The 20162-nt window shown below is 43.2% G+C and overlaps 1 protein-coding gene across 1 annotated transcript; it reads left to right on the top strand.

Moving 5' to 3' along the window:
• Positions 1-2408: 2408 nt before the first annotated feature.
• Positions 2409-19792, top strand: gramd1c (GRAM domain containing 1c). Its single transcript, XM_064949417.1, has 18 exons — positions 2409-2597; positions 4563-4675; positions 6676-6802; positions 7003-7103; positions 8672-8767; positions 9015-9095; positions 11614-11738; positions 11838-11988; positions 12623-12779; positions 12996-13136; positions 13299-13417; positions 13515-13657; positions 14178-14281; positions 14828-15004; positions 15169-15235; positions 17462-17581; positions 17997-18102; positions 18208-19792. The coding sequence occupies exons 2-18, from the start codon at positions 4583-4585 to the stop codon at positions 18271-18273; spliced, it is 1974 nt and encodes a 657-aa protein (XP_064805489.1). The 5' UTR covers positions 2409-2597; positions 4563-4582; the 3' UTR covers positions 18274-19792.
• Positions 19793-20162: the final 370 nt, after the last annotated feature.

The following is a 20162-nucleotide window of genomic DNA, read 5'->3' as shown; positions in this document are numbered from 1 at the left end:
TGTCGTGACTGTGTGTGATTCAGTAGATGTCAGTCTTCTCTGCATGTTCTGTATGTGTAATCAAGAGATTGCTGCTAGTGTATGATACGTTGATAGTTTGGTGTGCCGTACCAACAATAGTAGTAGTGAACACAGAGATCAGATGCAGTCATGTATGTTAGTGTAAGAGTGACAGTAAATTGTGTCTGGTGCTGCTGGTTAAACTAGTATTGCTACGTGCATTCCGCTCAACTACAAAATTTCAGTCACTAAAAGTAATGTACAGTTTACATACACCTTAGCCAAATACACTGCTCAAAAAAATAAAGGGAACACTTAAACAACACAATGTAACTCCAAGTCAATCACACTTCTGTGAAATCAAACTGTCCACTTAGGAAGCAACACTGATTGACAATAAGTTTCACATGCTGTTGTGCAAATGGAATGGACAACAGGTGGAAATTATAGGCAATTAGCAAGACACCTCCAATAAAGGAGTGGTTCTGCAGGGGATGACCACAGACCACTTCTCAGTTCCTATGCTTCCTGGCTGATGTTTTGGTCAATTTTGAATGCTGGCGGTGCTGTCACTCTAGTGGTAACATCAGATGGAGTCTACAACCCACACAAGTGGCTGTGGTGGAGCTCATCCAGGATGGCACATCAATGCGAGCTGTGGCAAGAAGGTTTGCTGTGTCTGTCAGCGTAGTGTCCAGAGCATGGAGGCGCTACCAGGAAACAGGCCAGTACATCAGGAGACGTGGAGGAGGCCGTAGGAGGGCAACAACCCAGCAGCAGGACCGCTACCTCCGCCTTTGTGCAAGGAGGAGCATGCCAGAGCCCTGCAAAATGACCTCCAGCAGGCCACAAATGTGCATGTGTCTGCTCAAACAGTCAGAAACAGACTCCATGAGGGTGGTATGAGGGCCCGACGTCCACAGGTGGGGGTTGTGCTTACAGCCCAACACCGTGCAGGATGTTTGGCATTTGCCAGAGAACACCAAGATTGGTAAATTTGCCACTGGCGCCCTGTGCTCTTCACAGATGAAAGCAGGTTCACACTGAGCACGTGACAGAGTCTGGAGATGCCGTGGAGACCGTTCTGTTGCCTGCAACATCCTCTAGCATGACCGGTTTGGCAGTGGGTCAGTCATGGTGTGGGGTGGCATTTCTTTGGGGGGCCGCACAGCCCTCCATGTGCTTGCCAGAGGTAGCCTGACTGCCATTAGGTACCGAGATGAGATCCTCAAACCCCTTGTGAGACCATATGCTGGTGCGGTTGGCCCTGGGTTCCTCCTAATGCAAGACAATGCTAGACCTCATGTGGCTGGAGTGTGTCAGCAGTTCCTGCAAGAGGAAGGCATTGATGCTATGGACTGACCCGCCCGTTCCCCAGACCTGAATCCAATTGAGCACATTTGGGACATCATGTCTCGCTCCATCCACCAACGTCACGTTGCACCACAGACTGTCCAGGAGTTGACGGATGCTTTAGTCCAGGTCTGGGAGGAGATCCCTCAGGAGACCATCCGCCACCTCACCAGGAGCATGCCCAGGCGTTGGAGGGAGGTCATACAGGCACGTGGAGGCCACACACACTACTGAACCTCATTTTGACTTGTTTTAAGGACATTACATCAAAGTTGGATCAGCCTGTAGTGTGGTTTTCCACTTTAATTTTGAGTGTGACTCCAAATCCAGACCTCCATGGGTTGACAAATTTGATTTCCATTGATAATTTGTGTGTGATTTTGTCAGTACATTCAACTATGTAAAGAAAAAAGTATTTAATAAGAATATTTCATTCATTCAGATCTAGGATGTGTTCTTTTAGTGGTCCCTTTATTTTTTTGAGCAGTGTACATTTAAACTCTGTTTTTCACAATTCCTGGAATTTAGTTCTAGTTAAAATTCCATGTCTTAGGTCAGTTAGGATCACCACAGAATAACAGTAGAGAATTATTTATTTCAGCTTTTATTTATTTTTATTTCAACACATTTTCAAATTTTGTATTTGGTAGCATTGCCATTAAATTGGGTAAAACATTTCGGGTAGCTTTCCACAAGCTTCCCACAATAAATTGGGTGAATTTTGGCCCATTCCTTGAGGGCTCAGCATTCGGTTGGGCAGATACAAGAAATCATTCAAAAAAATAAAATAAAAGCTTGATATATTGCATCCCCACACCTGCCAATGAACATTATTTGAAATGGGAATAGAGAGAACTGTGACTCCAGAACAAGATCTGTGAGAGTGGAACAGAATAGAGAATGATGGCTATTTTTAGAACCATTATAGACAGCCATCAGTACGCAAATGGTAATGGACAAAGCACAACGATCTCCTTCATGGTATTTTCTCTTATGGGCTGGGTCAGGTGATACCTGTGCCAGGTGTACGGATGTGTAGCACATTGGCTATATGACGCCACTGCCATTTATTTTAGTAAACCTAGATGTACACACTACTGATTTAGTTTTGCGTTAATAAGATCTGAGAGTGGTCAAGCGGAGCCGTTGGCGATAGGTTTACAGGTATCCGCGACTTCACAAACCTTCATTCATCCCAGACTCACAACTCGGTGCAGAAGATAAATATATTGTGTCGTTTCCAGGTAGGTTATGAATGTGCACCGTCTTTTAACTGCCTATCGCGAATTTAGTATCCCCAAAGAGATCCGAAATGGTGGATGATGAAGACGCAGGGTAAATCAATTTGAATTCAATCCCTTTTTGACACTACCCTTTTAGATTTGAACGAAACTTTACCTATTTGCCCATTGTATAATTGCTCAGAATGGGACTTGTTGGCCCTGAATGCGAAAACATTCAAGAGATTAAGGTGCAGTAAATTGCTGCAGTCAAGTGAGCGAGCGTTCAAACCATCCGCTCTTCAGTTTCGGCCTGAATTTGTGACTGGAATAAAAAACACGACTGTGTCGCGTATTTTCTTTTGGGGTAAACTGAGTCGGATGTACTCTCATGCACAGATGAACACGATAGCTGTGAAGAATTCAAAGCAAAACGTTTTAAGCACACTTATTCAGAATTCCTTTATGAAAATGATACCAAATCGTTTAATTTTCGCCTTATCAAACATTACAGTACTTTGATATCACGGGTAGAGTGAGCCTGATGTTAACCTAAAGGCGTCTGCATGCTTCAGTTCGGCTGGTTTGGCGAACAGAACGAGTGTGCAAGGACCTTGCTTGGCAAACGAAAAACGCTGCAATAGCACTGTTTGTCAATTGTCGAGGTGGTGCTGTTCAGGGAATGTTAAAGTATCAAAGAAAGATGTGTTTACAGACATAACATAAAAATACAGTACAACACACAGCAAGATCTAAGTGAGCTTGATAAGTCATTTTTTTAGTCGGTAATTTATCCAGTGTGATGACCATTGGGCTATACGATGCCCATATTATGTCAATTTAAAATCTGGATTAGTAAAATTGAATGGAAGCCAGAAGCCATGGATTACAGACAACATTCGCACTAAGCTAAAGGGTAGAGCTGCTGCTTTAAAGGAGTGGGACTCTAACCCGGAAGCTTATAAGAAATCCCGCCATGCCCCCCGACGAACCATCAAACAAGGCAAAGCTTCAATACAGGACTAAGATCGAATCGTACTACACCGGCTCCGATGCTCGTTGGATGTGACAGGGCCTGCAAACTATTACAGACTACAAAGGGAAGCACAGCCGAGAGCTGCCCAGTGACATGAGCCTACCAAACGATCTAAGTAACTTCTATGCTCGCTTCAAGGAAAGTAACACTGAAACATGCATGAGAGCATCAGCTTTTCCGGATGACTTTGTGATCACACTCTCCGCAGACGATGTGAGTAAGACCTTTCAATAGGTAAACATTCACAAGGCCGCAGGGCCAGACGGATTACAAGAAGTGTACTCCAAGCTTTTGCTAACCAACTGGCAAGTGTCTTCACTGACATTTTCAACCTCTCCCTGTCTGAGTCTGTAATACCAACATGTTTCAAGCAGACCACCATAGTCCCTGTGCCCAAGAACACTAAGGTAACCTGCCTTAATGACTACCGACCCGTAGCACTCACGTCTGTAGGCATGAAGTGCTTTGAAAGGCTGGTCATGACTCACACCACCATTATCCCAGAAACCCTAGACCCACTCCAATTTGCATACCGCCTCAACAGGTAAACTGATGATGCAATCTCTTGCACTCCACACTGCCCTTTCACACCTGGACAAAGGAACATTATGTGAGAAAGCTATTCATTGATTGCAGTGAACTTTGAGCTAACATACTTTAATTCAATAGTAGATCACTAATCCATTGTCATTAACATTGCAAAGCATAATAAGTAATTCATTGTGTTCAAATTGAATTGTATGGGTTAGAAGATGGACCCGCGTAAGATGTCATTTCCATCCTCATACTTCTTAGCATGGTCTGCAAAGTGTAACCTTCTTCAGGAGAGACCAGCCATAAACAGACCCCTTTACAGCAGCAAGATGTCCAGTCCAGTAGTCATTCTATAGGGACTGCTGGAGTTGACCTTCTAAAGCTACCAGGTAACATTATAACATATCTCTTCTATCCAGGCAGCGGAACAGTGGGTCTGATGGACCAGGTTTCCCGGTCAGGGGTTGGCAGTGACGTCACAGACGAGACCGCCTCCATGGGGGAGTACAGGTGGAGCTCTGAGGAACATGAGGTAAGATACAGAGCCCTTCAGTTTACCTGTCTGTGACTGTCATGCACTTACCCCTACATTGTATAACATGTCATAAAGTCTGCTTGCTTGCCCACCCATACAAACCTAAACACTGCATGATGACGATGTATCTTTAGTTAGGAATTATTGATGCTATGGTTTTTAGACCAATGATGTAATGAATACTAACTTCAAACTGCACTTGCACTGTAGCACTTTTGTACGTTGAATAGTTTTATTTAAAGATTGAGGATGATTTTCTCCTGATGTTGTATAATGTCTGTTTTTATGTGGTGAAGCCAAAGACATTTCCACAGTGTGGAGAATAACGGTTACTGCCCTCTAGTGGAGAAGACGTTCCATTACATTCTTCCCATTCTGCCATCTATTATGTTGACATCACTTCATCACATTTTGCTTTTGTTGTGATGTACTAGTGACAGTATACTAAGCTCATGAGCCGATACTGTTTTTCAGCTACATTAATGTTCAGTTCCTGGTCTTCTCTCTATTTACTGAATAGCGAGAGCGTATTGACCAACTGACACTTTAATATATAAATATGAGTGTACACACTGAGTGTACAAAACATTAGGAACTCTTTCCATGACATAGATTTCACCTGGTCAGTCTATGATCACTTATTGATGTAATTTTTAAAATCCTTTTCAATCAGTGTAGATGAAGGGGAGATGGGTTAAATAAGGATTTTCAATACTCGAGACATGGAGTATGTGTGTGTGCCATTTAGATGGTGAATGGGCAAGACAAAATATTTAAGTGTCTTTGATCGGGGCATGGTAGTAGGTGCCAGGCACACCAGTTTGAGTGTGTCAAGGACTACAACGCTGCTGGGTTTTTCCGTTTTTCCATGCTCAACAGTTTCCCAAGTGTATCAAGAATGGCCTATCACCCAAAGGACATCCAGCCAACTTGACACAACTGTGGGAAGTATTGGAGTCAACTTGGGCCAGTATCCTGTTGGAACACATTTGGCACCTTGTAGTCCAAGCCCTGATGAATTGAGTCTGTTCTGAGAGCAAAAGGGGTGCAACTCAATATTAAGAAGGTGTTTTCTGATGTTTTGTCCACTCAATCTGCTTTCAGAAAGTATTCAAACCGCTTGACTTTTCCACATTGTTGTGTTACAGCCTGAATTTAAAATGGATTAAATTGAGATTGTGTGTCATTGGCCTGCACACAATACCCCATAATGTCAAAATGGTATTTCATTATTTATTTTTTTACAAATTAATAAAAAACAAAAATCTGAAATGTCTTGAGTCAATAAGTATTCCACACCTTTTATGGCAAGCCTAAATAAGTTCAGGAGTACTAATATGCTTAACAAGTCATATAATAAGTTGCATAGACTGTGTTTAACATGATTTCTGAATGACTACCATGTCTCTGTAGCCCAAATATACAATTACCTGTAATGTCCCTCAGCCGAGAAGTGCATTTCAAAGACAGATTCAACCACAGCATTCCAGGTGAAGCTGGTTGAGAGAATGCCAAGAGTCTACAAAGCTGTCATCAAGGCAAAGGGTGGCTACATTGAAGAATCTAAAATATATTTTGATTTAACACTTTTTTTTAGCTTACTACAAGATTCCATGTGTGTTATTTCATGGTTTTGATGTATTCACTATTATTCTACAATGTAGAAAATTGTAAAAAATAAAGATAAACCCTTGAATGAGTAGGTGTCCTAACTTTTGACTGGTACTGTAGCTTGAACACAACTTAGCCCGTACTGGATGAAATATTACCACTACCTTTTTAAAACCATGTCTATCTTTATTTCCCAAACACAGTTCAACAGTGGCAATCACCTTTTTTTAACACAGGCTTAACACCTAACAAACACTTTGACTGGTACTGTATGAAGAAAAAAAACTGAATGCAGCAGTTTTAGCCAGCATGACCTCTGTACTATAGAAATTACTATTGAAATGAGATTTGTTATTATAATGTTACCTCTGTGGCCCATCAATCAGATGTCCGACCCTCAGGGCCAGTGTCTGGCCGCCCCCCAAGCCCTGCCTGCCCCCACCTACAAACAGAGAGTTGAGGAGTTCAAGAAGCTGTTCAGAGAACTGCCTGAGTCAGAGAGACTCATCATGGGTGAGTTACGTGTGGGTGTGAGAGAGAAATGGGGAGAGAGAGGCCCCATCCAGAAATGGACCCTAATAATATTCATAATAATTTATTATTATTATTATCATATCTTAAAAACAAAAGATTGGCACCTCTCTCACCTGCATATACCAGCACACCTGTACTATACTTACCTGTGTCAAGGTGTGTCCCGTGTCTTTCCCCAGACTATACCTGTGCCCTCCAGAGAGACATCCTACTGCAGGGACGCCTCTACCTGTCAGAGAACTGGCTCTGTTTCTATAGCAATGTGTTTCGGGGGACAAAGGTGAGCTCACACATGGGGGAGAGTTGGAAAATAGGAGTTTTCTGTCTTGGGGATTAATTAATCAGATCGTAATATGCTGTAAATGTGTCTGTGTTATCTGGTTTTATGGTGATATGTACTGTGCTATACTGTCGTAGATGCCTTGACTCTGGATCATCACTGTCGTCGTAGATAGCCTTGAGTTGCATTATTCTGGCATTTCTAAGTGATAATTAACGTTTCTGCTTTGTGCTGTTTACTGCTGACAGTTTTCACAGTGAAAGCAGATGTGAAATTTGTTGACTTGGATACACATTATCCCCAAAACTAATCAATAAACATGTCTGTTAAATTCCCTGCTCTGTTTAGCTTGTTTACAGTCATTTCATAGGGAACTGTCAGAGGCACTCTCATATTGTTACATCACAAACATGTAGAGAATAAAGGTGCCAACATGGCAGCTGTTCAAAAAGTTGGCAGAACTCTCTTAATATATGGCTCTGGTCATAGATAGCCTTGACTCTGGAGGTCATCACTGTGCTATATTGTCGTAGATAGCCTTGACTCTGGAGGTCATCACTGTGCTATATTGTCGTAGATAGCCTTGACTCTGGAGGTCATCACTGTGCTATATTGTCGTAGATAGCCTTGACTCTGGAGGTCATCACTGTGCTATATTGTCGTAGATAGCCTTGACTCTGGAGGTCATCACTGTGCTATACAGTCATCACTGTAGATAGCCTTGACTCTGGAGGTCATCACTGTGCTATATTGTCGACTCTGGAGGTCAGATAGCCTTGACTCTGGAGGTCATCACTGTGCTATATTGTCGTAGATAGCCTTGACTCTGGAGGTCATCACTGTGCTATATTGTCGTAGATAGCCTTGACTCTGGAGGTCATCACTGTGCTATACAGTCGTAGATAGCCTTGACTCTGGAGGTCATCACTGTGCTATACAGTCGTTGTCGTAGATAGCCTTGACTCTGGAGGTCATCACTGTGCTATATTGTCGTAGATAGCCTTGACTCTGGAGGTCATCACTGTGCTATATTGTCGTAGATAGCCTTGACTCTGGAGGTCATCACTGTGCTATATTGTCGTAGATAGCCTTGACTCTGGAGGTCATCACTGTGCTATACAGTCGTAGATAGCCTTGACTCTGGAGGTCATCACTGTGCTATACAGTCGTAGATAGCCTTGACTCTGGAGGTCATCACTGTGCTATATTGTCGCAGATAGCCTTGACTCTGGAGGTCATCACTGTGCTATATTGTCGTAGATAGCCTTGACTCTGGAGGTCATCACTGTGCTATACTGTCGTAGATAGCCTTGACTCTGGAGGTCATCACTGTGCTATATTGTCGTAGATAGCCTTGACTCTGGAGGTCATCACTGTGCTATATTGTCGTAGATAGCCTTGACTCTGGAGGTCATCACTGTGCTATATTGTCGTAGATAGCCTTGACTCTGGAGGTCATCACTGTGCTATATTGTCGTAGATAGCCTTGACTCTGGAGGTCATCACTGTGTTATACAGTCGTAGATAGCCTTGACTCTGGAGGTCATCACTGTGCTATACTGTCGTAGATAGCCTTGACTCTGAGGGACATCAAGGCCATGTACAGAGAGAAGACTGCACGGCTGATCCCCAACGCCATACAGATCTGCACAGACTCAGAGAAGGTACAGTATAGTCACTCAAACACCACCTGGGTTCTGTTTAATATCCCTGGACAGTTGCACTAACGCCATGGACCAGAGCTAAGAGACTCCGTGCTGTTCATGGTTTAACCCCTCAGGAGTAGGCCTACAGTTGCAGCACTGACAAAATAACATGTTACTCATCCCTTCTGTCTGTCCTAAATGCAAACCAATGGATGGTTATCACTGCAATAATATTAACACGCTTCTGTCGCTCTCTTCCCTACAGTTGTTCTTCACTTCCTTCTCAGCCAGAGAGAAGAGTTACCAGGGAGTGTTCCGGATGTGGCAGAACACACTGATGGACAAGGTGAGGCACAGTTCAGCGACTTCATAACCTCACTTCACTCACTGGGCTTGCATCCCAAATGCCACCCTATATATATATATATATATATATATATACATTTACATTTACATTTACATTTACATTTAAGTCATTTAGCAGACGCTCTTATCCAGAACGACTTACAAATTGGTGAATTCACCTTCTGACATCCAGTGGAACAGCCACTTTACAATAGTGCATCTAAATCATTTAGGGGGGGGTGAAGAAGGATTACTTTATCCTATCCTAGGTATTCCTTTAAGAGGTGGGGTTTCAGGTGTCTCCGGAAGGTGGTGATTGACTCCGCTGTCCATATATGTGTGTGTGTGTGTGTGTGTGTGTTCTTATTTACAATGTTGGCCTACCAAAAGATAAAAGGCCTCCTGCGGGGCTGGGAATAAAGAAGGGCATTTCTATGAACAGTTGGAGTTATGCTAAGCACAGATCTAGGATCGTCTTCCCCTCACTCAATCCTACTCTTGCTAATAAGGAAATAATAGGACAATAGTACGGTAATAAGCTAAACGGGGGAGATTCTCACTTGGTTTACTCTATTCCTCTGTCCTCCCCTCCTTTTGAAAAAGGTCAAAGGAGAGGAAATGTGGAAACAAATGCACTTGTATGAAATGACTATCATCATGCAAATGACGTTTGCAGGGGTGGAGTACCAAATGAAATGTGTAGGGTAGTACAAAGACATGTAGCTAGTTGTGACTTTTTATATATTTATTTTTTATTTTTCACCCCTCTTTTCTCCCCAATTTCGTGGTATCAAATAGGTAGTAGTTACAGTCTTGTCTCATCGCTGCAACTCCCATATGGACTCGGGAGAGGCGAAGATCGAGAGCCATGCGTCCTCCGAAACGCAACACAACCCAACCAAGCCGCACAATGCCCATCCAACCCGGAAGCCAGCCTCCCCAATGTGTCGGCGGAAACACCGTACACCTGGCGACCTTGTCATGCAACCTATCCAGATTTTTATGTAGTATGCAAGGCTTCTGTGACTTTACCCTGGCTGGCTGTTCTTATCTAATCAGTCCTGGGTAAACACCATGCCCCCCAGACTGGCCCCATGTCCCTAAACGAGGTTCCCATGGCATTCAGTTCTTATGTTGTATATGAGGGGAAGTGGCAGGCTGAATATTCATAATGTTGTGTTTCTTATAACATACTAGCTCTTTTGATAGCAAAGTTGAGATAAAAGTAAATCATATTAGGACCTAGAATTAATGCAATTTATAGGGGCAACTAGTGCAATATGGAAGACTGTGGACCAAGGGAATGAAGCTGTCAAATCAACCCCACAATAACACTGGTGTAGCTCGGGAGTTAGCGAATGAAGGTAAGGTTCAATGACCCCTCAAAGGTGTGGCTAGGAAGGTTAATTTGCATAAGACACACACCCTGCCCCCGAGAAAGCGCTGTCGTTTCGTTACCTCGCCATTCTTCAGGGCAACATATCTAATTTCCGTTGCCACTGAACGTTCACGAGCTTGGCATCGAATAGAGCTTTTATCGAAGCTATCTATCTTTCTATAAATGGGCGGAGCACTCTTGTTCCTATTGTTGGGCAAAGCGCCTAACTTCCTGATTGCTTTGTGACGGCGCACAGGTTATAGTTCAGTCCAGCTACCAGGCAGGTATACGTAACAACTGTTGTGAAAGAGCGAAATAGCTACAAAGTAAGTAAAACAACTTTAAAATGGCCTTTAATTACTTGATTGGCAGCAAGTGACAGATTTTGATCGAAATTCTGATTAGCTGGGCAGAGTTTGGAATTAGGCTAAAGAAACCGTGGTTCCATATGGCCGCTTTCTTGACTAGTCTGTTGCATGGGAAATACTATTACATTGTTTTCTTTTGACTCGTAAGTGATCAACGATTGTTCAATCTCTCAAATGATTTTTAAAGTAATTTACATTTCCTTATTACTCACCCCTTTCCCCCAATCACGTATATATATTTTTTTTAATAACTTGTTGTTTTCTTTTTTTTGGGGGGGGGGGGGCATCATGGTGTCCATAAACATTATGTTTTGTAGCTATTAGTCAATAGCTACAGTGTGCAATTTCACTATGAGCAAGGTACCAGACATATTTTTTTGTCTGTTCTTTATAAAAAATTGTCTGGTCATAATTTCATTCCAATCAAAGGTGGCGCTAAATGTAATCCACACTGCATGTATTGTTTTGTTTTTTTAATCTCCGGACACCCGTGTCGTTGAGTAAGGAGCAGGTTCGGGCTGTTTTGTTTCATTGAAACTAAGACACTGGAGGCGTGTGAGATTCATGCACAGGTGGAAGATAGTTATCATGTTACAGGAAGCCAGACAGAGGAATTCATCCTTATAATTTTTATTGAGCTTTCACAGGTTATAACCTACACAAAGCTGATTGGTGGTGACACTACCAGGAAAGTTGTTGCTTGTCCATAATAACAGAAATCTTTTCAAGTGCCACTGTTTGCTGTGTACCAAGCTCCTCTCCCTCTCTCCTAGCCACTGAGTAGTTTGGCGCTGTGGCAGATGGTCAAGCAGCACTATGGCAATGACCTGGGCCTGAGGATTGTAGAGAGAGAAAGTCTACAGACATTAGCAGAATCAACCACGCAGAAACACACCAGGTGAGGATGACCACTCACACACACCTGGATCTCTCTCTCGGACTGCACAAAGAACATCATGCACTCACCTAACCTGTTTACCCACCTGGTCCGTGGCAGCATGACCGTGAGGCCTGGTGGAGAGGACTCTGGGAGGCCGTCTACTCTGCGCCTCCAGCCGGGGGATCAGGGCTCCTGTGAGCCCACTGCGCCCCAGGGAGAGGACCTACCCTCACCCCTCGAACAGAGCTCCATCAACTCAGGAAACACGGTACGACACCTCTTTGAAGTCACATAGATCACATCATTACTCTTTTTGTTGACAAAGCCCTACTCCACAAACTTCAGACTTATCTAACATCACTGTTAAGATTTAAAATGACAAGTTATCAAGCCCGTTCACAGCGTTGGTTAACTCTGGAGACTCCTTTGGTGTCTAGAGAATTAGGTAAATCAGCCTATAATTTCCTTGCACCTTACGTGTGGAATGATATACAATACAGTTTAAAATTGGAGAAATTGGTGCTTCTGGGGTGTTCTTAAAGGAGGTTCTTAAAGGATCTTTTTACTGAAGAATGTGATTTTGTTTTGCTTGTTGTGTATAATATAAACGTGTAGCTTAATGTGATTAATTGTATTTTCATGTAGTATTGTGGTGCTATACAGGCCTCATCTGGAAAATAGACCTCTGTCTCAGCATTGACTCCCTGTCAAAATAAAGTTTAAATACAAATTCTCACACAAGGCTTGGATGATATCAAGTATTCGCCTTAGAGTCATGTCTCCACATATTCTCTTAATTGTCTAATGAGTATTGCAAGTGAATGACCAGTCAGATTGATGACATTTTATAGCAAGGCTTCCATAGTCAGGGAAGAGTGATATTGCCATTGTGTGTCCTACAGGATGATGCTTGCAGCACCTCGTCTCGGTGCACTCCTGACCCGTCCCTGGACCGCTCTGCCCCGGAGCGGGTCTCCAAGCGCTCTGAGCTCTCTCTGGACCTCAACTCTAACTTGGACCGCTTCTCTGAACAGAGCGGCTCGGAGAGTGCAGAGGAGGGTGAGGATTAACCCCCACTGTGTGTTCATTGGTTCTACCCAACAGGCATGTGCGTGGTAGTACTATTGACCCCCAAATGTGTTTGTTAAATGCATGCTACTTTAAAGTGATTGTTTGTTTTGTTTTATGCTAGTGACCTGTTAAATGTGTTTGTAGAGGCATCCCTCTGAGATCATGCTGACCCCTCCCCCATATTTCTCCCTGCCTCTCCTGTAGAGGAGAGGGGGAGTGTCTCCCAGCAGCATGGCAGGCTCTATGTGAACACGGTCTTCAACATCAGTGCAGAAAAGATGTTTGAACTGCTCTTTACCGAATCTCACTTCATACGAAGATTCATGAACGCCAGGAAGATCACCAGTGAGTCATCTCCCCATCCACCCTGTTATAATCCACAGTCCTCTCCTCTGATTAAGACTGACTTTTCCTCACAAGCTATTTTTAAATGTGACTATCCGAGCGTTGTTCTAATGTGGTACCAAATAAAGTAGTAGATGGGTTAACACGTGTGATTGTCGTCAGATGCCATCCTTACACGGTGGCAGAGTGACGCGTCTGGCTCCATGAAGAGGAGTCTCAACTACACCATCACCATCACCAACCCTCTGGTGGGCAAGTTCTCCACCGCCACGGAGAACCAGGTGAGCCCAGGTCTGCACTGCGCGTGTCAGGTTTTTAGTAGGGTGTGTGGAATGTCTTTTCTCCAGAGTGTGTGTAACTCCTCTGTTGTCCTGTCAGATCCTGTACAAGGAGTTCAGGGAAGGTCAGTACTACCTCGTCGACTCGGAGGTCTACACACACGACGTCCCGTACCACGACTACTTCTACACTCAGAACCGCTACTGTATCATCCGCCATTCCAAGCGCAAATGTCGACTCAGGTGAGCAGCAGAGACATCACAGCCTTTCGACGTTGTTATCTGCTCAGTTTACTTTAGGGTAAAGACTTTTAGGGTATTGCGGTTGAGCTTCTCGCTGTGCTCACGGTCTCTTTGTTCAGTGCGATGTCCCTCTTACATGGTTTTTGTGTGTCAGTCTAATCAGTATCCCCTAGGAAAGGTCAATTCACTTCCAACTATTGCGGGCCGGTGTATTGTTGGTTCCCTTCTCCTGGTAGGTTTTGGTCAGAGTGAAAATCAGCAGTGCTGTCTGTACAGCCCTCCAGGACATTTTCCAGTTTTGTTGGAGTCATTCCTCTAGTGGCATAAAGCCTCCTATTCTCATATCCCAGGTCTGTGACTTCATAGCACTTATTTGCTGTGTCCAGCAGTTGACATACTTCTTTTAATAAATACTAAATGTTTGTGGTTACTAATTACCCATTACAGAATGTGAATATAGATCATTTGATTACTATTCAATTACAACTGTAGAGTTGATGTGCTGGAGTTGTGTGTTTAGGGTGTACACTGATGTGAAGTATAAGAAGCAGCCGTGGGGGCTGGTCAAGTCCTTCATTACCAAGAACTCCTGGAGTGGCCTGGAGGACTACTTCAGACACCTGGGTGAGCAGTAGGCTGCTGCAGCCCCGGAGATCTCTTCACCCTTCTCTATCTCTCTTTCCACTCCATCTTTTACAATGTCTTGTCCCCTCTTTCTCTGTCGTTCTTCAATTCTCTCTCCTTGTTTGGCTGATCTCTGAGTGTATCTTCCTCTGAGAGCCTGTCTTCTTGCCTCCCCACTTCTCAATCTCCAATTAGTCTCTCTGCCTGTGAGTGTTGGGTTAGGCCCATGCTCTCTTTGTGTGTTGGTGCTTCACTGGTTTCTGTCCAGCTCCCTCTCTCCTATATTGTATAACGACCAATCTCCCTACCCTTCATCTGCTCTTCTCTTACTCACCCTCTCCAGTCTCGTTAGATTAGATCTGAATCAGAGCCCTGCACTCACACTGACAGTCCAACTCTCCTCATGAGATGTCGATTATCACCCAACCTCCCTACAGTCTGCACGGCAGTCCTCTCTACATCACCCCTACCACTTCTAGTCATCTATTGACCCCTGTCTTCCAAGCCATTTGACCCAACTTTTCCTTTGACCCTATGTCATCACAGAATCTGAGCTGATGGAAGAGGAGGCGGAGCTGAACCAGGGATGCGGAGACCCCGGTAAGGTGATTGGCGGGTTGCATCATTGGCGGAGGAGGACGTTCAGTCGGACACTACAGGAGCATCTGAAGCCCAGCAAGCAATACGAGCCTGACCTAGACCCTCACAGAGAGGGCAAGACAGGTACATACATGTTCTGTTTATTTAACAACCATCTTCTGACACATGGATAACATTACATGTACTATATGAGTGAATTGCACAAACACTCAATCAGTCAAATGACCTACTATAGACACACAGTCATATGTCTTCCCTTCAAGCTGTTCCGCTCTCCCGGTTGTCAGATCCCATAGATATGAAGGGTCCACCTCGATGGAACATCTCTACCATCATAGCTGGGATGAGCATTATGTAAGTGGATACCACCAGTCAACACTCAAACGGTATAGCTGTAAATCATCATGAACCTTTTCTATTGTTTGTGTACTTTCTTCAAATCAAATGTTATTTGTCACCTGCGCGAAATACAACAGGTTTCGACCTTAGTGAAATTCTTACTTACAAGCCCTTAACCAACAATGCAGTTTAAAAAGAAAATACCTAATAAGAAATAAAAGTAACAAATAATTAGAGCAGCAGTAAAATAACAATAGCGAGGCTATATACAGGGGGTACCAGTACAGTCAATGTGCAGGGGCACCAGTTAGTCGAGGTAATATGTAGGGATGCATGATATATCGGTGAACATATCGGAATCTGCAGATATGAGCTAAAATGCCAAACATCGGTATTGGCCGATGTTGTTTAACGCCCCGATGTTTAATGCCCTAAATAACATAGGTACATGACGCAATGACGCCACGTAAAATGTTGCGCTATACGTGCAACACAGCATTACTAAACTAGCCCACAATGTCTGCTGTGTGGATCGAGCAGTCGAGCAGTTATTTGAAAGAGTAACACAATTTCAGCGAGACAATTCAAAGGCAAAATCCGTTAAAGCCAAGATAATGGTATTCATTACCCTTGACTATCAACCGTTCTCTGTCGTGGGTGATGTTGGCTTTCGCCGACTGGTCGAGTGCCAGTACACACTACCAAGTGCGCTATTTTTCAGACGTTGCCCTACCAGAGTTACACAGTAATAACGTCACTGCTATTAGCTTCATGACATACATACGATGGAATACCGTTTGGGTTTTTGCGTGTCAAAGCTGTACAAAAAAGTCTGCCAACACCACCAGCCACGAACAATATCTTTACAATACCGCGTTGGTAATAAAGCATCATTTGTTCGACCGAAACTAGCTACCCCAGAAGTTATCTTTAGCTTGGTACCTAGCTAGCACCAATACAACCAGCCTGAAAACAATGACCAGTAGAACCTGCAGTCATTTTCATTATTCTTAACAATGATTTAGGAATCCTTGTGAGTAAGCATTAGCTAGGTTGCCACGTGTTGTTCGCTATAAGCAGCCAGCTAGCTTCATCTGGCTAGTGAGGCTCTACCGCACCGGGTTATGTGTTGTGAAGCTATTCACAGTCAGGATTAGGCACAATAGTGGAATTTGCGATTTGCCTTCCAAATAAGTGTAATTGACAGTAATCAAAATGAATACATACTTTTATTTTGAAGTCTAACTGCAAAGTCCACTATTGTGGCTTGCTTTATATAGTTTGGTCCGACCACCATGAATCAAATAATAACTGTCTTATAAATTAGGGTTATTTTAGATAATGACACCTAGCTATATAGTTAGCTAGCTAACTATAGCTACTGAAACAGATGTTGTGTTATTTGACATGACTCAAACGGCGTTCCATGAACTCCTGGTTGAGAATTAAATGACTAAACAACGAAACAGCACAGCAAGTAAGTGAAATAGGTTTTGATGATGTTTTACTGGTAATGGGGACATATGTAAATGCCAACAAAATAACTTTTTGGTCAGTGTGGTGTGTGTAACCTGTTATTTATCTAGGCAAGTCAGTAAAGAACAAATTCCTATTTACAATGACGGCCCGGACGATGCTGGGCTAATTATGCGCCGCACTATGGGACTCCCAATCACGGCCGGATGTGATACAGCCTGGCTTCGAACCAGGGACTGTAGTGACGCCTCTTGCACTGAGATGTAGTGCCTTAGACCGCTGCATCTGTGTGTGTGTGTGTGTGTTAACTATTTAATTGTACTAGAATGCTTAAAAGGATGCTAAAATTGTAAATATCTGTATCGTTTTTTTTTGGCAAGGAACATATTGGATATCGGTATCGGCCAAAAAATGTAATATCGGTGCATCACTAGTAATATGTACATATAGGTAGAGTAATGCATAGTAAAGTGGCTATACATAGATAATAACAAGAGTAGCAGCAGTGTAAAAGAGCAGGGGGGGCAATGCAAATAGTCTGGGTAGCCTTTTGATTAGATGTTCAGGAGTCTTATGGCTTGGAGGTAGAAGCTGTTTAGAAGCCTCTTGGACTTAGACTTGGCGCTCCGGTAGCACTTGCTATGAGTACATTCTGCTTCATGAGCTCAAACAGTACTTCGGTGCAGTATATTAGCCAGGTGTATGTTGATCTTAGCCAGGTAATCAGAAACCTCACAGCCTCTTTCTCTGGCTGTGTGTTCCCAGTCTGCTGATCCTAACAGTACTGAACCTGGGGCTGTTCTTTAAGCTGTGGGCCATGGAGGATGTGGCCAACCGCATGTACCTGAGCACCAAGCACCACCTCCGGGAGAGGACCGAGAGCAGGTAGGCTGCTGCACACCGGGTGAAGGCCTGCACTTTTCACATTACATTTCATATTTTAGTCATTTAGCAGACACTCTTATCCAGAGCGACTTAGTGTATTCATCTTAAGATAGCTCGGTGAGCCAACCACATGTCATAGTCAGTACATTTGTCCTCAATAAAGAAGCTATCAGCAAAGTCAGTGCTAGTAGGAAACGCCAGACAATCTATAACCTAAACTTAACCAAACACCTAACCCTAACAATTAGAAAATAAGTACTGTGTATCGGTTTGCAGGTGAGCCACGTCCCCTTAGCATGCATCCAAGTCAGGAAAAACTTTCTTTCACCACTTCTTGGAGTAATCACTGATCTGACAGGATCGGGTTGTTGTGGAATTCTCTCTCTCTCGTCATGCTGACTGTCTGTCTCCTCAGTTTTGCCGCTGACTTCTTTCCCGAACCGGCCCCAACATACAGGACCAGAGAGGAGACTTTGCTGCTGAAAGCAGTGCTGCAGGACTCTATCAAGCTATTGGAGCAGGTCAGTCAAACGACCAGCTATGTTTGTGTTACAGGCTCCCGAATCCCTCCGGCAGGTGTTTGTGTCTGTACAGACAGTTTTTTCCCTCTCCTCTTTTCCCCATAGCTCCGCAGTTCTCTGTCGCTGCTTCAGCAGAAATTTGTAACCAACAGAACAGCAATTCTGCAGTGACACCGTCACACCTGGCGACCTCACTACGCCCTCTGAAGCCTGGGGTTGTAAAGGCTACAGGGACACGCCTCTGAGGACTCTGGTAACCAGGGGTGTTGCTAAAGGGACGACTCATGCACAGACTTGTTACTAAGAGCAACAATGGTTCAAGTCCCAGGGCCTTTAATAGTGTGGTACCAGGTAGATGGATGTTTTAATTTTTATTTAACTAGGCAAGTCAGTCAAGAACAAATTCTTATTAACGTTCAACTGTCGGCACTGCGCTGTGGAGGAAGAAAATGGTTCCCAACCATCAGCAACACTGGGAGATGACTGGTGGACTGGGGTTTATGTGGGGTTCTGTTTTCAGTTTAGTAGTTATTTATTCTTCCTTAATGTTGGTGCTGGGTTTATTGTGATTAAGTTAAAGTTCTACTGCATGCCTCACTGTGTACTGCGTACCCCTTCGATTGACAAGCCAATCACAGAAGATGTGAGCCAATGGCGTGATGAGCGCAGCAGGTGAGAACCAATGTTTTGATAGAAATGAATGTCAATGTAAGGAATCCATGAAATATTTTAACTTTTTGCACAGTGCCTTGTGTACTTTTTATGGTTTTTAGATTCATTTAGATTATTTCTTTTCAATTAGAAGGCTTTTAGAAAGTAATTTTAATTTATTTGGATACCCATGGGTTTCTGCTATTGTGAAAATGTGAATAAGTATGCAGTTGAGGGAAAAAAAGAAATGTTAGCCTTGGATGGTTTGTGATTTTTCAGCTGGTTTGTAGATGTACAGCAGACCTCAATATCAGGGTTGTGTTCAGAAGGGTGCAATGTTCTGAACGCTGTAGATATAAATGCCTTTTATAGACCTGTCATGAAACAATATTCTACATGAGTTTGTTCTACACAACATATTTATATCTGTAACATTGCTCCCCACTGAATGTGACCCAGGTGAACTTTCTCAGGAGCATTTGGTTAGAACCAAAACACCCGGTGTGAATAATACTGATTACATTTTGTTAATCTTGATAGCTGTCCCATGTAGGCTAGGCTAGAGGGTTAGTGGCTGTTATGGAATTAATATTCCATCCACATGCCACACCCATTCAAGAAGCCACAGCACTAAAACGTTGCACTGCTGTTGTGTATGTCCACTATAAGAATGTGACCACCACAAGTTTAGTCTTGAATCCACACTAGTGCCTTGTTAACTTTGTTTGAATTGTTATTATTGTAAATTACAATTTACAATGACGAATGTTAATTTTGTGCAGCATATACAACTCATTTCTGTGCGTGTGGCTGAACAGCTTCAGACTGTATGCAACACCCATCCTTATTTTTTAAAATAAAAGCACAGGAATCTTCCTACCGTTGTTACATGGAATCAATGTGAACCATTGGATGTGAATAGTTTACACACACACACACACATTGTATAATTTGTTTTCTATTTGTTGCCTATTTTGTACAGTTGTTAGACAAAGATGTAATGTATTGTTGCTTTGAATAAAGAAACACTTTCCAGCCACCTGTTGGTCTTGTCAATGTATTGTAAGATAAGGGGCATGTTATGATCATGGCCAGGCTAAAAGCACTCTACAGTCGGCATAAGTCATCTTTCTACTTTTAACCTACTGTGTGAGTTTGAGGTTGCTTCACTCTCCAGCACAAATGCCTGGTTGTAGTAAAACTATTAGACTTGTAACCAAGATGCAGTATATTTAGTTACAGTAGTTGAGGAAAGTCCTTGTGTAAAACCACTGCCTTTAAAAATGTGTTGGCATGATTGCTGTGGCTGTTTAAATATACTCTGTCAGAAGAGACAACAGACTAAACATACTGGGGAAGTAAATACTTTTGATCTGATCCAATTGGCTTCTTTCCAGATCATAAAAAAT

Source organism: Oncorhynchus masou, chromosome 30 (assembly GCF_036934945.1).
Source record: "Oncorhynchus masou masou isolate Uvic2021 chromosome 30, UVic_Omas_1.1, whole genome shotgun sequence".
NCBI lineage: Eukaryota > Metazoa > Chordata > Actinopteri > Salmoniformes > Salmonidae > Oncorhynchus > Oncorhynchus masou.
Note: the sequence above shows the minus strand (reverse complement) of the source record. Positions and strands in the feature narration are given on the sequence as shown.